This window comes from Marmota monax, unplaced genomic scaffold (assembly GCF_021218885.2).
Source record: "Marmota monax isolate L192 unplaced genomic scaffold, Marmota_monax_Labrador192_F-V1.1 WCK01_AAM20220418_F8-fsc00064, whole genome shotgun sequence".
Lineage (NCBI taxonomy): Eukaryota > Metazoa > Chordata > Mammalia > Rodentia > Sciuridae > Marmota > Marmota monax.
In genome coordinates, this window is record NW_026694542.1 from 289,082 (window position 1) to 306,697 (window position 17,616).

Consider the following 17,616-nt stretch of genomic DNA (forward strand, 5'->3'; position numbering starts at 1 on the left):
TGCAAAAACAGCAGTGGTCTAGCTGTCCTCTAAGCACCTCCTCGCTCTGCCAGTCTGGCCTATAGCTCTCAGGGGGAAAGGAATGCCAGCTTCTAGCAGGAAGTGCAACTCTTGGCAGCCTCTGCTATTTTCTGTGGGGAGATGATTCCTCCTGACCCCAGAGGGCTAGTGAGTTTTTTGTACCTGTGACGTTGGTCAAGGACGACTCCTGTCTCAGTCTCTTTAAGGACTCCTCCCACACCTGCCCACTGCGAATAGCTACTCGGGTTCGGCCTTTGGCTTGCTTGAGGTACTGTGAGAGATGTCGGGTGGTGGGAGTCTCAGAGCTCAGGGAGGACTTCAGCCTACAATGGAGAGCAACAGGGGATCATGTAGAAGGAAGTTGGTGGCCCATTGGAGGAGCATGGAGATGGTGTGTGCACAGGGAGGAGCCCCCCGGGTGTGGGCAGCACATAGGAGACAAATATTCTGTGCTCTTAGGATCTTTTCTTTATTTTTCTTCTAACACCTCTGGAAAACCTCTTCAGAGAGGAGGAAGCTACTGTGGTCTTTAGGTATGTGTCAAGCTCTGAGGGAAGGTGGGGAAATGGATGAGAGCAGTCCCAGAGGGTAGCACTGGGCTGGCCTGAAAACTACCTAGGACCTATGACATAGACTTGAGGAACCCCTTGTTTTTAATTAGGTGTATATGACAGCAGAATGCATTTTGATTCATTGTAAACAGCTGCAGCACAACTTTTCATTTTTCTGGTTGTACACAATGTAGCATTGCTCCATATGCGCAGTCATACATGTACCTTGGGTAATGATGTCCATCTCATTCCACCATCTTTCCTGCCCCCATGCCCCAGCCCCAACCCTCCCTCCCCTTTGCCCAATCAAAGTTCCTCCATTTTTTCTATGCGCCCCTCTCCCATTATGGGTCAGCATCCACTTATCATAGAGAACATTCGGCCTTTGTTTTTTGGGATTGGATTACTTTGCTTAGCATGATATTCTCCAACTCCATCCATTTATCTGCAAATGCCATAATTTTATTCTTTTTAAATACTGAGTAATATTCCATTGTATATTTATGCCACAGTTTCTTTATCCATTCATCTATTGAAGGGCACCTAGGTTGGTTCCACAGTTTAGCTATTGTGAATTGAGCTGCTGTAAACACTGTTGTGGCTATTACTATAGTATACTGATTTTAAGTCTTTTGGGTATAGACCGAGGAATGGGATAGCTGGGTCAAATGGTGGTTCCATTCCAAGTTTTCTAAGGAATCTTCACATTGATTTTTAGATTGTGAACTTGCCCTCCCTTCCCCCAGCTCAGCCGCCAAGGAGGAGGAAGAGGGTAAGTCCAGGAAAGAGGGAGAAGGTCACTGAGCTCCCTCCCCAAGGGATTGTGGGCTGAGGGAAGTGAGCAGCCTGGGGCTTTGTCTCATGCTGACCTTTTAATTCCTGAAATGGTACTGTTCTGGGACCAGAAGTGACTAGAAAACATTTCATCATCAAAAAGTCACCCAAAGAGTTATGGGACTGCTTCAGAGTTCCTTCAAGGGCAAGGAGGAGAGAAGCCCTAGATATAGTATTAGGGACAGATTAAGAGGAAAGAATAAGGGTATTTCTGCTGGGTGCATGGTCCCTCTTTTTCTCTTGTTAGCTCTCAATGGAATGTGGGTGTCCTGAGTGCAGGAACCCGGTCTGCCTTGTATATGTCATGAGTCTCAGTTCCTTCATGGGTGGAGGGTGGCTGATTGTGCTGGTGCCCTGGGGGATCCCAGGCTCTCTTGAGTGTGTTCTTTCCCTAGTTATTGTCAGTGCAGCCACTAATAGCTGACCCTGTGACCTCGTTGGGCACTTTTTTCTGAGCCACTGGAGCTCCCTGGCTGGAGGTCCCCAGGAGTAACACGAGTATGTTCCAGTACCTCCCTGTAGCCCCTAGCCTGCAGCCACACCTGCATGATGTGAGTAGGCAAAAGCCTTGCTCCTATTCTCCAAGCTGGGACAGGCTTTGGGGTACACCTTATACTCCAGGTTTCCCTGTGGGTCACGCTGAAGTCAGACCTGAACCCACATCCTCACTTAACTTCTTCCTTTTACTTCTCTTCCCTTCTCTTTTCATTGCAGCCTCCCTGAGAGACCTCCCCTTCAGAATTACCTACAAGCAAATCCAGGCCTTGGTTCTGCTCCTGGGGAACCTGACCCAAATTAGTCCATATTCATTAAATGAATGAAGATCTTCTGGCTAGGCCCAGTGGCTCTAGCCAGGCATGGTGGCACGTGCTTATAATCCCAGCTACTCAGGAGGCTGAGGCAGGAGGACTGCAAGTTAGAGGCCCACCTGGGCAATTTAGCAAGACCCTGTCTCAAAGTAAAATGAAAAGCATTGGGGATGTAGCTCAGAGGTAGACTGCTCCTGGATTCTATCTTCAGTACTGCAAATAAAACAAAGCAACAAAAAGACCTTCTACTTGGAGTCTTTCTGAGATGAGCACACATGACCCAAGAGCAGTCCCAGAGGGTAGCACTTAGGCCACACAGAAGGAAGTCTCTATAGGACTAGATGAGATGTCCCTTCAAGATACCTTAGAGGCTGAGGATTTTAGGAGATGGGAGCTATTGTTCCTCCTTGACACCTGCTGCAGTCTGGCTGGGCACAATCAGGAGCCACTAGTCAAAAGAAACTAACTTTATTTTTAGAACCACACACGCCAAACAAAACAGCCTCTCAGGAAAAACCCTCAGAGCCCCAACTGCCACCACCGGCTTTCCACAAGCCTCTCTCTCCAACACAAGCCTCTCTCTCCAACACAAGCCTCTCTCCACCTCCCACAATCCTCCTGCTCTTGAGGTGGATTGGCTGGGTCATGTGGGCGGAGCCAAAAAAGTCCCCCAATGAGCAGCTCTGTGGTCTGAAAGGGCAGGGAAACAGCCCAATGAGCATCACCGCAGAGGAGCCAATCAGCTAGATGTTGCTGGGGCCGCTGTGAGCCAATCATCAGCCGGCAGCTGGAAGTTTGCTGGGGCCCCTTAGGCTGTGGCTCTCAACAGACACCTACTTGGGGGTGAGGGGCAGGCGGAAGGACAAGCTTTATAATTGCTTTGGCTCACTGGCTTGTCAGAGCTGACCTAGATACGCTGGTTGTTACCAGGAAACCTTGAGGGGAAGTACACATATGCATCTCATACACATACCTGGTTCGGGAATCCAGGAAGGCCTTGTTGACTTGGACCTTGACCTGACTCACAGCATCAGAGATGGAAGCAGTGCTGTTGAACTGAGCTTGGGGGTGGGGAGGAAGGAAGAAGCAGAGCATCAGATACCACTCACTGGAGAACCTCTCGCTTCTGTCTCCCTCTTTCTCAGTCATTATCTCCACCAATCAAATCTGAGCAGTCAGAAGACCAAGACTAAGAAACTTTGAGAAGACCCTTTAAAGGATGGAAGCACAGAATGGGATGAGTACTCTCTAATCTTCAACAAGATGTCAAAATTACTCTTCCAAATTCTTCTTGAACACCCAGTGATGAGATTATTGAGTATCTGGTGTAACCACCCAAGTTGTCTTGGGCTCCCAGGCTAGGTGGATTTTTTTCTGGCTCCTGGGGTGATGGTCCCATGGACCATTAAATAAGTCTGTCAAAAAATTGACTGAGCTGACATGGTGGCACTGTAATGCCAGATTTGTGGGACCCCAGTAGACCTCTGGGAGCCGAATCCAATGCAATCACACAAGAGTCTTTATTGCAAGCTCGAGCCTGGACTCACAACCGTTTCTGACACAGCGGTCCCAGGGAGTGAGTCCCAGTCCTTTATCCAGTGAGATCTTACAGGTTTGGGGGGATACTCTATGCATCACAACATCACACAGCAAATCATTCCATACCGTGGGAAAGTCAAACAACAACTCTTAACATTGATTAGCACATTCACTGGGGGGAACAAGTTGGGTAGGGGTGATTGGTTAGTACAAGACGGGGATTCCTTTGAACTGATTGGTTTAGGCCACGAGGGGTGTACGTGCTAAACTACATGGTTTCACAACATGTTATCAACCACCATAAACTACTTGGGGGTCATCTGGCATCCCAGGTATTTTCCCTGTCTCATGCTGATTGGAGGTGGCTAGGGGGGTTGCTCTGAGTCCTCACCTAGCCTTACTGAGTCAGGGACACCTGGAACAGGCAGAGCTCTCTTGTTATTTACAGACAAATAACTCAGCAGGATGGGTATGTGCTTAGGAGTACTCTGTGGGTTTTTCCCAGAACAAGGGTCACACCCTCTTCCTTAGGACAGGCCTTGAGCTAGAAGCTGCTGTTATTTATTTATTTTCAAAAATGGAGTCACATCAGTTTCTCAGCACACACAGTAATCCCAGGGACTTGAGAGGTGGAGGCAGGAGTATTGCAATTTCAAAGCTAGCCTCAGCAATTTAGTGAGGCCCTAAGCAACTTAGTGAGACCCTATCTCAAAAGAAAAAATAAAAGGGCTGGGGATGTGTCTCAGTGGTAAAATACCCCTGGGTTCAATTCTTAGAACAACAACAACAACAACAAAAATTAACTGATCACCAAGACTTTGAAGTAGGGAAGGGAATGGCATGAAGGTAGAGGCAGGATTCCTTGTTTTCATTCCTTTTGGGGTCTGAGTGTAAGGGGTAGTGTCCATTCTCTGAACAAGGAGAATATGGTGGATTGAAGATCCGTCCAAAACTCATGGCCACTTGGAACCTCAGAATGTGATCTTACGTTTGCAAATAATCTTTGCAGATATAAAATGAGGTCAAACTGGAAAAAAGGTGAACCCTAAATCCAGCAACTGGTGGGTTTTGTGAGTAAAGAAGTGGACACACAGAGCAGGCCATGAGAAGGCTGAGGCAGAGACTGGAGTCATGCAGCTGTGACTGGAGGACATCAAGGATGCCTAGAGCCACTGGAAGCTGTGAGAGGCAAGCTAGAATCCTCCTTTAGACTCTTTAGAGGGAGCATGACCTTGCCATCACCTTGATTTTGAATTTCCAGCCTCCTGGATTGTAAGAGTATAAATTTCTGTTGTCCTCAGTCACCCATGTTTGCTGCTGTGTTACAGCAGCCCCAGGAAACAAATACAATGTGGCACTTACCACTTGTGTTAGATGCTGCAGCCTGGAGCAAGATCAGGAAAGTCAGGAAGGCTGGGAGCCAGAGAAGGACCCTCATCACTAAAAGAGATTCAGGAATATAGTGAGTCTCTCTGGAGCTCTAGTGGTGGGGACCGAACTGCAGAAAGGAGAGAAAGCTCTGGGGAACACCAGACACCCTATCATGGGAACAGGAAAGAGAGAACCACACGAACTCATTAAAGCATCTATTGTAGACACAGGCTCATTGTAGTTACTGAGAGAGATGAAAGAGGCCACGGTGGGATTCAGACTTAAGGCCCTGAGTTGTAGTTCTACATTTGATCTGTGATCTTGCCCAGTTACTTAAACATCTCTGGGCCCCTGACCTGCCCAGTAAAGGGTGAGACCGAGTGATCCAGGATGTCTGATTCTGCCCCGACATCTGTGATTTGAGATCCTATACCTGTTTTGTGCTTGATCCTATATGAGAAATGTTGTTACAAACCTCCTAGAGAGCTCTCTCCTTCCCTCTAGGACATTTTCTTTCCTTCCAGTTAGTTTCCTCTGGTATAGCACCAGAGAGGTGTGCCTAAGAGGCAAACACTCCATGCCCCTCTTCAGAAACCCCACAGGGCTTTCTCCTCCTGCAAAGAGTCAATTTGATGGGAAGGGTCCCCTGAGCCCACAGCTGTGTCCCAGGCTTCTTGGAGAGATTCTAGTTCCTGAACTAACCCCTTCATCATGACATTTAAATCTGAACCTAAAGCACCAGAGTAAAAATTTGACAAACTTTTTCTTTTTCTTTCTTTTTTTTTTTTTTCAGTGCTGGGGATCGAAGCCAGGACTATAAGCTAGGCAAGCACTCTGTCACTGAGCTACATCCCCAGCTGTATCCCTAGCCCTGGGCAGCCTTGTCTTCTAATGAGGGCCTTCATTGGGCTGAGTGAAATTGACCTAAAAGGTCTTTTGAGGAGATTCTGGCTGCACCCTGGGGTGGAGGGTGCCATGGTGTGCAGATGGGATATGGTGTCAATATACCAGGCTCTTGACAGGATCCTCAGCCTTCACAAGAGAGTCTGGCTTTTCTCTTCATCATGGTGTTCCCTGGTTGGACTCCAGAAACTGTCCAGGAGAACAACCTCAGATGGGCCACCCCCTCCATATCTGTGCAAAGCTCCCTGCAGTTCTGAAGCTTTGCCTCAGAGCAGCCCAGCCCACCTCCCAGACACTCCCCAAAGCGCCTGCCTGTGGGCCAGCCTGGACCAGAGAAGGAGAACCATGTCCCTGGACCATGTAATTTTGGCCTCCTTCACATACCTCAATCTTCCCCTCTGCCCTTGTCTCCCCAACCCCTGAGTGATCTTTATTTGTTGAATATATTTTTTTGTAAACAAACTTTAGAAAGAAGGCAAGATAGGAGAAAATACCTCTCTGGCCAAGAACTCCCCCCACCCCTCAGGGTGAATTCTCCAACCAACCCCTCAGTGGGCTCTTGTCTTTAGATGTGTATGGCCCTGAGTTGGAAAAGCTGACTCTATGACCTTCTCTCCCTGTTTCCCTTTCTTTGTGGGTGGGAGGACCACTTGAGGGTTCGCTGAGTCAACAGAAATCTGCCCTTTTAGGCAAACAAAGATGGTGGTTTGGAAGTAAAAGGTTTGGTTGGCTTTCAGAAGAAAAAAGGTATGATTAAAACACACACACCACACAGCAGGGCTGTGGTTGTGGCTCAGTGGCAGAGCACTTGTCTAGCACATGTGAGACACTGGGTTCCATCCTCAGCACCACATAAAAATAAATAAATAAAATAAAGGGTATTGTGTCCATCTACAATTAAAAATTTAAAAAATATTTCTGACATTAAATTATTTAAAAAGAATCACACAGCATAAAATTTACTATCTTACCCACTCAGGACAGTTCAGAGCTCTAGAATATTTATTTATTTACTTACTTACTTATTATGATACTGGATTGAACCCGATGCCTCATGCTTGCTAGGTAAGTGTTCAACCACTGAGCTTCATCCCAGCCTTTTACAATTTTAATTTGAGACAGTTTTGCTAAGTTGTCCTGGCTAACCTTGAACTTGCAATCCTCCTGCCTCAGCATTCCAGAGTAGCTGGGATTACAGGTGTGCATCCTTGCACGTGGCTAGAACCTTTTCATTCTGCAAAACTGAAACTCTACTCATTGAAACCAACTCCCCATCTGTCCCCACTCCAGTCTCTGGCAACCACCATATCACTGAACAAGGACTGATGGTCACGTGAGCATTTGTTATATTACTCTTTGAGTGACTAAAGGACACGAATTATGATTAAAACATCAAACTATGAAAAATGGCCTCATTAGAGACTGAGGAAGAAAAAAAATAATCACAGTTGAAAGATGAAATTTGAGAAATCTGAGCAGGAAACAAAATTGAGATACTTATTTCTCCACTCCTTTTCTTTGAGACATTTTTCATGCTTTCCTCACTGGAAAATTAGGGAGGGAGGAATTCGAGGTCAAAGCTGAATAATTTTCTGTGTTTTGGCCATGTTCCTGATTGGTATGAAGGAAGGGTGTGGAACAGAAAGCAGAACCAGGCAATTTGGGATCGTGCCACTGAAAGATGGGTATGCAGGAAAAATTATGGAAAGACACTGTCAGCAGCCAAAACCAAGCAGGGCAAAGGGCAGGGGCCACAGGGTTTCAGAGTATACAAGGCCAACAAGAGGCTTCTGTGATGTTTGGATCACATTCTTATCCTCACGGTCAAGGCAGAAAGCTTTTCTCAAGTCCCTGGGTTTTTGCCAAAGCCTGCAGCCTTTCTAGTGCCCCAGTCTCTGCCCCTCAAACGTCAAGTTGGTCCACAATCCCATGACTTGACTTATGCAATGTCCTCCATGCCTCATAAACTCTGATCATTCTTTAAAACCCACACCAAATGCCTCTGTGAAGTTTACCAAATTCTCCAAACAAGGTCATACTTGTTTCCGCACCTCCTGGTACTTTCTCTTACACTACTGTTTTCATGCCTGTGCCCCTATCAGCCCATAGCTCCTTAGAGCAATATCATGTGTGTTTCCTTTTCCAGTGCCTAAGCATAGTGTGGGTACATAATAGGGGCCAGGTTGGTGCTGAATGAATGACAGAGCAGAGAAGTCTTCCATCTGGACATTACCAAGGGAGACAGTGGTGTGTTCTCTTAGCAGGCTTATCACACCCTAGTGTACCTCAGAATCACCTGGGGATCTTGGTAAATGCACATTAGCAAGCTCCCAGGGGAAGCTGCTGGTCTGTAGAACACACTCTGAGAACCATGCCTTTTGAGAGTTTGGCTCCCACACTACTGAGCATTCACCAAAAAGACTTGAGGAAGGCCCGAGAAGGGAAGGAACTGGTGGGATTCTTTTTCATGAAGGGTTATAACTCTGTTGAAGGTGGTAAATGAGCAACAGGAAAGCCAAAAAATACCAACTTGCCCTTTCCCCGCAAAACACTCTATTTGATCCTTTGAGCAGCTCCAGAATCAAGAGGAGGCTGAAGAGGAGATAGCTGTGATATGATGCATGCTTTTTGGTTTTCATCCATACTTCCTGGCTCAAAATGCCCTTCCTAGGTTAGGCCATATAGAACTTATTAGAACATATGAGAACATACTAGAACTTTTTTTTCCCCCCAAGGCAAGTCACAGAAGCTCTGATCTCCTGCCTTTTTTGTCTTAGAGCTTGTGATAATAAAATTCTCCAACCTGCTTTGTCTGATAGATAACAGTCCCATGTCAGAAGGGGTCCTGTCCCATGTTTGGGAGGGTGGAATGCTGCCCAGAGAGGTCAAGAAGAATCTGGACAGGCTTGCTGGGTTTACCCACTCAGCCTATCAGCATTAGATCTATATGGTTGTCTGGGCTTCTGATATGCTTATCTAATAAATATCCATTAAAAAAACCCAAAAGGACAGAATTCAGAAAGTTTCTAGTAGTTGAACCTATGGAGGTTTCTGGAAGGTAGTTTGCCCTGAGAGGGCATGGAAATTCCATGTTTCTTTCCTTATTTCTTGCCCTATTGCACCTCTTCATCTGTATCCTGTCCAATATATTTTATCATAAATTGGTTAAACATAAATGATTGTTTCCCTGAGTTTTGTGAACAACTTTAGCAAATTAATCAAACCCGAAGAAGGTGCTGTGGGAACTGATTTTATCATAAATTGGTTAAACATAAATGATTGTTTCCCTGAGTTTTGTGAACAATTTTAGCAAATTAATCAAACCTGGAGAAGGTGCTGTTGGAACTGATTTATAGGCTTGTTGTTGGCACATGGAGCAGCTAGGGGTGCGGTCCTGGGGCTGAGCTTTCAACCTGTGAGATCTGATGCTATCTCCAGGTATACAGTGTCAGATATGAATGGGATTAAAGGGTATACAGCTGATGTCCACTACTACTGCACTGTCTGCTTGGTCAGTGGAGAAAACTCACACACACCTGGTGCCAGAAACATGTTGTCAGAGTATAGTAGAAGAAACTGAATTTGAGTTTGAATTTGTTTTCCTTCTATAGATCAATGGCTCTCATCAAGCCCTGTAGAGCAGAAATAATCTTCTACTTCTGCTGAAAGTGCTGGTTACATGCATCTGATTGCATAAAAAACAATATGGCTTAATCATCCAGTCTCCAAAAGTGAATCCCAACTAGCACTGCCACAGGTCCTGCACCTGATCATTTAAGGTCATTTAAGGCACTAGGGACTATTCAGGGATAATTAGATGTTCAGATCTGCTGCAGATTGCAGGCAAGAGATGCTGTAGAAGATATGAAGGTCTGCAAGCCCTGGTTTAGGGAGCCCCTTAAAACATTGCGGAATTTTCACTATAGCGAAGGGTCATACTATTTTACACTTATCTCAAGGACACCACATGGACCACCATTCTGTTACTATCCCCCCAACTTTCTGGGTGATCCTGCATACCAATCTTAAGCCTCAGTTCCTAAGCAGGATGGGTTCTAGGAGGTATACGGTACCTTCTAGCCCTGAGAGTTTATGATTCTATGACTTAGTTTTCAGGAGCAGAAAAACTTCCTTGCTCTGTAGAAGATTTAGACACATTTTCTCTCACACCAAACAGGGACGATAGCCAAATCTGGCGCGCACACACACAAAACCCCCAGGAAGACAGATCTAAATTCTGCACTAAGCTTTCTGAAAAGTCTTTAGGAAATTTCACCAGCAGCTTTGCAGAAATCAGGAAAGATTAATGTGAACAGGTCTTACCTGCCAGTGCCTTGGCCTCCTGTGGCAGCCAGGAGAGTTGCTGTGCTCTGAGGAGCTGGTCTTTTATACTTTCTTGCAGGAATTTATTTCTGGGAAAGGCCCAGAAGGAAAGATTTTGAGGGGCTGAGGTGGCTTGAAGGAGACGCTCAGGTTGGACAGGAAACACCCTTGTGACTCCAGGCAGGTGCACGAGGAAACTGCAGAAATGGTAAGGATTGGCTGGTACAATATTGTTGACTCTGAGTGAAGCAACTCCTCTTCTTCCCATTTTCCAGTTTAAATATACCTGGTGTAGTCATGGAAGGCAAAACTCCAAGACGGAGCATACTCGTCTCTTAACCCCTAAGGTTCCGAATAATTCTTTAAATTGCAAATAATTAAATGGCACTCTTTTCCCATTCATTTTTTTTTTTTTTTTACTGCTTTTTGATTCCTCCTTTGCCTTTCATCCAATCTATTGTACAATCAATGGATTTAGTTCTGGGGATTTAAAGTGATTAAAAAACATTAAACTTTTGATGGTCAAAATGGTAGACAGCTGATATTTTGGAGGAAGCCACTGTCTGTCGAGGTGAAAAGAGACCTAGGGTTGTCATCAGGCTGGTGGATTTCAGTTCCTACCTTTGTCACCATATGGCTCTGAACAAATCACTTCACCTTTTGATGTCTTCAGTTTGCTAGTAGTAAAATCAATGGATGTTTAGATTTTTATTCTGATTATAATTCTATGACTTTATGCCTTCTACAGTTTGCCCCATTAAAAAAATACCAGCATCCTAGAAATTAACGATCTAATGCCTGGGTATTAATGTTATATATGTCTTCTACCTCAATGGCTTTAAAAATTCAAATTCATTAGATCCATACCAAATGAAAACAGGAAGAGTTAAAAAAATGTCATGAAAGTATATTTTACAGACAGACATTTTAAAACATAAGCCTCTTTATGAAATGATACTTTGAATTGGAAATACTCTGGGCATCTAGACATTCAGAAACTTGTCTAGCTGAACCCAGACCCTTTGGCTTACCTTAAAAAAAACTGATGTCCCTTTTCCAGGAGATGGGCTGTATCTAAAGACAGTTTCTCTTGCTATGAAGCCAGGCAAATGAGGTGGGCATCTCAGAAGGCAGCTATCCAGGGAAGGTGAATGATACCTCAAGCTCTTCTTTGAAATATGTTTCAGTTCCTTGGGCAAGCATTGTTTATCTAATCATTCCCTGAATGTTGGAATCTGCTTCTGGGTTTCTTAGGGTCCAGGAATCAATATCTTTAGATGACTTGGGTTTGTTTGTTTGGCTGTTTGGTTTTGGTGGTGCTTGGAATCTCACCCAGAGCCTGACACATGTTAGGCAAATGCTCTACTACTGAGCTATATCCCCTGCCCCTATAGAGGGATTTTGATCTCATTGAGTCTGGATTATTTCAAGACGGAACTTCCTTCTAGAAGATCCCATAATACGACTTCCTGTGGGCAATGTACTATGAGCTACCAGAGTTAGGGTTACAGCAAAATGAGGGTCTGACTGTCTCTGGGTCTTTGTTATGTTATGACATCATGTGGTATGTCCTAGCTTGGACTTTTACGTAATGCTAGAGAAGGAGCAGGTCAGCTCCAGCCTAATATGGTTCATCCAATGATCTTGGCATGAAGTATACTAGTGGACATGTTGCCATCTTACAGTTTATTTGTATTTTCATAAATGTGCTGACACGACATGGATGACATGTTTTTGTGGGCTTCTCTCAGTCTAGTTAAATCTGCTCAGCACAGGTATTAGATGTCTTCCCAGTAGGGAATGGCAAATTAGTCTGGTAAAGGAGATTGGGAGACAGAACAGAAAAACTAAAAAAAATCAGCAACTTCTCATAAGGCAGCACAGAGATTCCAAGGTATTTTAGCAATAGCAGCAGTGGTGTCAATGGAGAGTGCCCAGTGAAGATAATGTACACACACAAAACATACACCCAAGACTGTACACACACACACACACACACACACACACACTTTCCAGAAATTCAGACATAGTTGGTTTACCTCTGTTGCCTTTCAGAATTAGAATGTGACAGGCTGTACACATGCCTTCAGCTGATCAAGGGACACTCATGGTCAGTGATAGAGTGACCCATCTGTTTGCTTGAGGTGATCGTAGCATTCACATTGGCTCATGGCCTCCCAGCCATACCCACCACCACAGGTACCATCTCCCTTGGCAGCCCAGCCAGTCTCTTCCTTAGCTGCCTGTTGGGCAGTTATTCATCACTGGGCAGGTTATTTTTTCTTTCTGAGCTAAAATACATTTCCTCTTGTTGATTTCCTAGAATACCAAACAAACAGACTTCTTATCCTGAGTACCGCTCCATATGCCAATGTAACCTCTTTGGAAATCATCTACTTGTTCAACCTACACCAGAGAATGGAGAAACCCAGATGTCGTGGCTTATGCCATCCCTGGCCTCTGGAGGGGTTTGCAGATGACAAAGTGTCTCTGAATGACAGCTCTGAGCAGTGCAGGCTCTGGAGAGGGATGGGGACACTTCCAGGCAGCCTCCTTCAGAGTGAGAAAAGATTCATGGATAAGAAAAATTAATGCCTGGGGTAGATTGTGTTTCCTTTGGGACACAGGAAGAGGCGCTGCTATTTTGCTAACTTTTTTTTTTTTATTTTTTTACTGGGATGATTGATCTGGTATCTAGTGGCTTCTGAGATTGGCATAGCATAAGGGTTTTGAGGGCAAACCTAGTGTTCAATTAGCCATAGCATATAGGGCCTGAAGAGCTTGTCTCATACAGGTGCTCCCTGGGAACCAGCCGAATGGGGAGGAGGGTGAATTCCCAAGAACCACCCTGGTGGGTAGGTAGAATGCTGTTCCTCTCTGCTCTTCATTAACGGAAAACATCTTTTTCTAGTCAAGGCCATTCTCCCATTTCCCATCAGTGTTCTGTCTCTCCTTTCTTCCTCTTTTCCTCTTTCCCTTAAATATTCATTAAGCACTCAATATTATGTACTTCTTATTTTTTTCTTACTTCCATTCCTCTTTCTTCCCAATTAGCTTGAAAATTATGAATTTTAATAAGTTTGCTTCAAACGAAAAAGGTGTCAGATCTGTTCCTTGTCTTGGCAGGGTAATACAGAGATATGGCTGGGAAAAGTGACAGATCTCAGAGCTCATCCAAGACAACTCGGCCCAAAATAAATCCTGAAATGGCTGGGCTGGAGATGGGGTGATAAACGAACTAATCAAATAAGTCACAAATAAACTTAGGATTTTAAACCAAAACCAATCTCGAATTATTATTGCTACTCTCTAGGAGTCTGAGGAAGCAGGCTTCATGGTAAATTCATAGAGAAAATGTCACCTCAATAAAATGTCAGGTTTCTCAAGCAAGCACATGTGTGCACACCCCCTCCCCGAGATATGACAATGAGCAACTAGTAGAAATGCACGGAACACTGAAGTATTAAAGCTCCACAAGCCAGGTTCTAACCCTAGCTTGCTGATCACTGGTGGGAAGTCACCCTTCATTCAAAGGCCTCAATCTCCTTATCTATGAAGAGATGTGGGTCCACTCAATAATAGTGGTGGTTCTCTTGGGCCCTAGTGGATAAAATTCTTTCATGAACCATCAACTAGATCTGTGAGGTCCTAACTCCAATCTGCCTCTGTTCCATTGTACCATCTTGTACATGTCACACATCCTCAGGCTGCCTTTACACAAGAGGGATCAGAATCCTGTTATTACTGCTTGGACCAGCTAGGATGTGGTAAGAGGACCATTTTCCCAAAGACCATTCTCCTTAATTCCAAGGGCAGCCAGAAACAGAACAACAGGAGAAATCTTGTTGAGAAAGAGGAAGAAAAAATTCATGTGTGGTCATCCTCTGAGTAGCTGGAGTTGGAAACCTGGGAATGATCCTGGGCTATCCACTTTTCTTTTCTCTTTCCTTTTTCTCATATCTCCCCAGTCACCAAGTGCTGCCTATTTTTCCTGCATAAATCTCTTGCCTCGGCTGCTCTACCTTCCCCCTCATTTGGGTTCTGCCCAGAATCATCTCTATCTCACTCCAAATCCCATCCCCTTCTCACTGGTCTCCCTGCCAGGCTTCATTTCCACCCCATCCCACTACACTAAGGTTTTTCCTATACAGCCTTCTACTACCCACAGAACAAATCTCAAGTGTTAGCCAGAGGCTTCTACACTGCCTAAGCTGTTATCTCTCTAGCCGGTCACATGTCACTCTTCTTCCTTTCAGCCAAACCAGCCTGTCCATTAGCCATGACATGGCACACACTATCCTCCATCTGTGTCTTTCCCTCTGCCAGCCCCCATGCTCGAATCGTTCCTTCTTGTTCAAGTCTAATATCTAGCTCAAGTGTCCATGAATCCTGTTTGCCAAGCTCCAGATAGTTTTGTATATTGCTTCTCTTTCTCTTCCCTTTGCTTTTCTTCTTCATTTTCTCGTGTCTTTCCTCTTGCCCAAATTAGATTAGAAACTCCTCAGAAGCTCTAATTTGTGTTGGGCCATCAATAATACTTGTTTTGATAATTAAGATGATGACACTGGTGTAACCCAGTTTTTCAAGTCTTGACTGGCAGTTCTAAAGTTTGTCCCAGAAACCATGTTCTAGTTTGATTGAGACACTGCAGCTATTTGAAGTATAGCTAGAAAGTATAATCTCTGCATATTTCTCTTCTCTCTTCCTTTTTCCCTGACTGAGAGTCCCCCTGGCCCATCAAACTGGACAGAATCAGGGAAAGCCAAGTGATCACGAAGAACATCTGAATATTGGTTCTCTTACAGTTGAGAGAAAATTGTATCTAAAGCCCCATTTTTTTCAACCTTAAGAGGATCTGTAATGCCTGTTCCCCAGATGCCCGAAGAATCTTCCAGAAGTAATAGAACCCATGTGCCCCCAGTCTTGTACAGTTGTGTTCTTAGATCTCTGTGTCAGATGGAGGCTGGAGTCCTGAATGGACATTCCTAAGAAGGCTTCGTTCTTCCCTGCTGAGTAACCCATGATGGTGACACTAGGGTGTGTGCTTACTGGGACCTACAATAAAAGGCTGAGTTCTCTCTCCTTTCCTGGAGCTTACGGGGTGATGTAGAGGGCACCAGAGTAAAAGATGCTGTGGAAGAATGGGGTGGAGGCTGAAAAAGGATCAAGTGCTGGGACAGATGCTGTGGTGGCATTCCTTCTACTCTGGTGGGAACCTGGGGAGGAATAAGGGATTATTTGTCTGTCATTTTTCTTACAGTGCTAAGAGGTAGGCAGAAACCAGGAGAAGGGAAGGGTAGAAACTTTACTGTCTTGCTCTTTTGTCTTTTGTTTCATGAATACTATAAGCATGCACTGGGGAAGGTCCTCCTACTCAGCAAGCAACCAGGTGGGGATGGTGATTTTCAAACATGGCCCCTGCTGTGCCATGAACAAAAGAGGACAGTAACCATGTTCCTTTGGAGAAAGCTGTCATTTTAAATTTCTTTAATATATCATATTTTTGAAAGAAAAAATTTATTTTAGTACAGTTTTAGATTTACAATATTATTAAAAAGCACATAGTTCCCATATACCCCACATCCAGTTTCCATTATCATTAACATCTTACATTAATATGGTATATCTGTCACAATTAATGAACCAATATTGCTACATTATTCACCAAAAAGTCAATATTTCACATTATTTAAAATATTTTATTTTTTGGTTGTAGTTGGACACAATACTTTATTTCACTTATTTATTTTTTTAATGGAGTCCTGAGGATCAAACCCAGTGCTTAGCCGCTGAGCCACAACCCCAGCCCAATATTTCACATTTTAACTTTAAAAAATTCATGTATTGTGTTCCACTCAAGAACTTATCTGTTTGGTTTTATATAAAAATTTAAAATTTTCTTTACACTGAGCTAAAATATATGTTTGGGAAATACGAACTGTTTAGACCATGCTTTGTGTTCTCTGGGCCACAGCTGCAGTCCCCAGGGGAAGTTTCTAACCAGCGTGGACAGCAGGAGTCACTGAGCTCAGAGTGGGTTCAGGAAAAGGTCTCACAGGTCCCTGTCAACCCTGCTTCATTGTTGTGGAAGCCCAGAAGAGTCACTCCATCTCTGAGCCTTGGCATCCTCCTTGGTGAGCAGGAATAACAGCAGCCTGCATCCCAGGGTGCTGTGAGGATAGGCTGAGATACATATGCAGACATGTAAAGTGTGATTCAAACGTGAGAGATTTTTATCAAGATGATTTCTGAGTCATGGGAAGTGAGCAGCTACTTCAGTGTGAACTGGTCCTTGAGATGTCACCTTGTTGCTCTCTCAGCCTCATCTGACTCCCCATTTAGCATCCTGATGAGGGCCGGAAGCTGAAACTAAGAAAGGAAATGGCTGCAACCTCACATCCTTATTGCTAGGTTGCATGTCACAGACAAGGGAGACAGAAATGGAAGGTTTGTTTTCTGCCTTCTGCTGCTGGATTTCCTGTGTCTGTCCTGATGACTTGTGGCTTCCCTAAGGCCTGCTTGCTGGCTGATGAGGATCGCCCCCTGCCCCGGAGGAGCCAGATCTAGGTTTCCTCTGTCCTGGGCATGTGGGTGTGAAGTACACCATCGCCAGTCTCAGCACAGCAGCTGGCCCAGCCAGGATTTCTGCTCTTGAGCTCAGGAGCCCATGCTAGTTGCTCGCACTTCTCAGAAGTCCCCGTGGACCTGGTTGCTGCATCATTGGTGACACTGACCTGAGAATAAAGCCTAGACGTCTCAGCCTTACATCTGAACACCAGCCCTCCCTGCTTATAGGGACCCATGTTTTTTTTTTTCCTCTTTGTGTTGCAGACTTTATGAGTTTATCTTAATCTAAAGGACCCAGAGTTAATGCCCTCACTGTTAACTTTTCCTGTCTAAACCTTGGAATTTTTCCCTGAGTCCCAGCCTGGGGCACTCCTGCTACTAATAATTTAATTAATTTCAGTACCCATTCAAATAATTATGCATTGAGTAATTGTTTGGGTAACCTGAGGATACAAAGATAGATTGAGCCTGGTTCTTCCTCTTAGAAAGCTCACTGGTTAGTGGAGCAGAAAGACGTAAAAGACAATTGTTTAGTTATTAGACAAATGTCTGCCACATGCTAGGCTTTTAAGTTCTGGGGATGACTTGGGATTGAAGATAGACAGGATTTCTGACTTCATGGAGCTTAGAGTGGATAGTAATTAAAAATAAATATGTACATTGTGTAACTATAAACTGTAAGTATGCTGGGAAATCAG

General features: G+C 44.5%; 1 protein-coding gene and 1 long non-coding RNA gene across 2 annotated transcripts in view; one reads left to right on the plus strand and one right to left on the minus strand.

The window, feature by feature from the left end:
- Lpo (lactoperoxidase) overlaps window positions 1-10,597 on the minus strand; it is a 24,861-nt gene extending 14,264 nt beyond the window's left edge. Inside the window, exons 1-4 of the mRNA XM_046420424.2 lie at window positions 10,352-10,597; window positions 5,117-5,194; window positions 3,189-3,276; window positions 184-344 (exon numbers count right to left, since the gene is read on the minus strand). Of these exons, the coding sequence (XP_046276380.1) occupies window positions 184-344; window positions 3,189-3,276; window positions 5,117-5,192 (325 nt within the window). The 5' untranslated portion in view covers window positions 5,193-5,194; window positions 10,352-10,597. The remainder of the gene's footprint in view (window positions 1-183; window positions 345-3,188; window positions 3,277-5,116; window positions 5,195-10,351) is intronic.
- On the plus strand, window positions 9-2,454 carry LOC124076483 (uncharacterized). The gene is made up of 4 exons (XR_009224559.1): window positions 9-412; window positions 528-554; window positions 1,291-1,344; window positions 2,121-2,454. It is a non-coding gene; the product is annotated as an uncharacterized LOC124076483 (long non-coding RNA).
- Window positions 10,598-17,616: the final 7,019 nt, after the last annotated feature.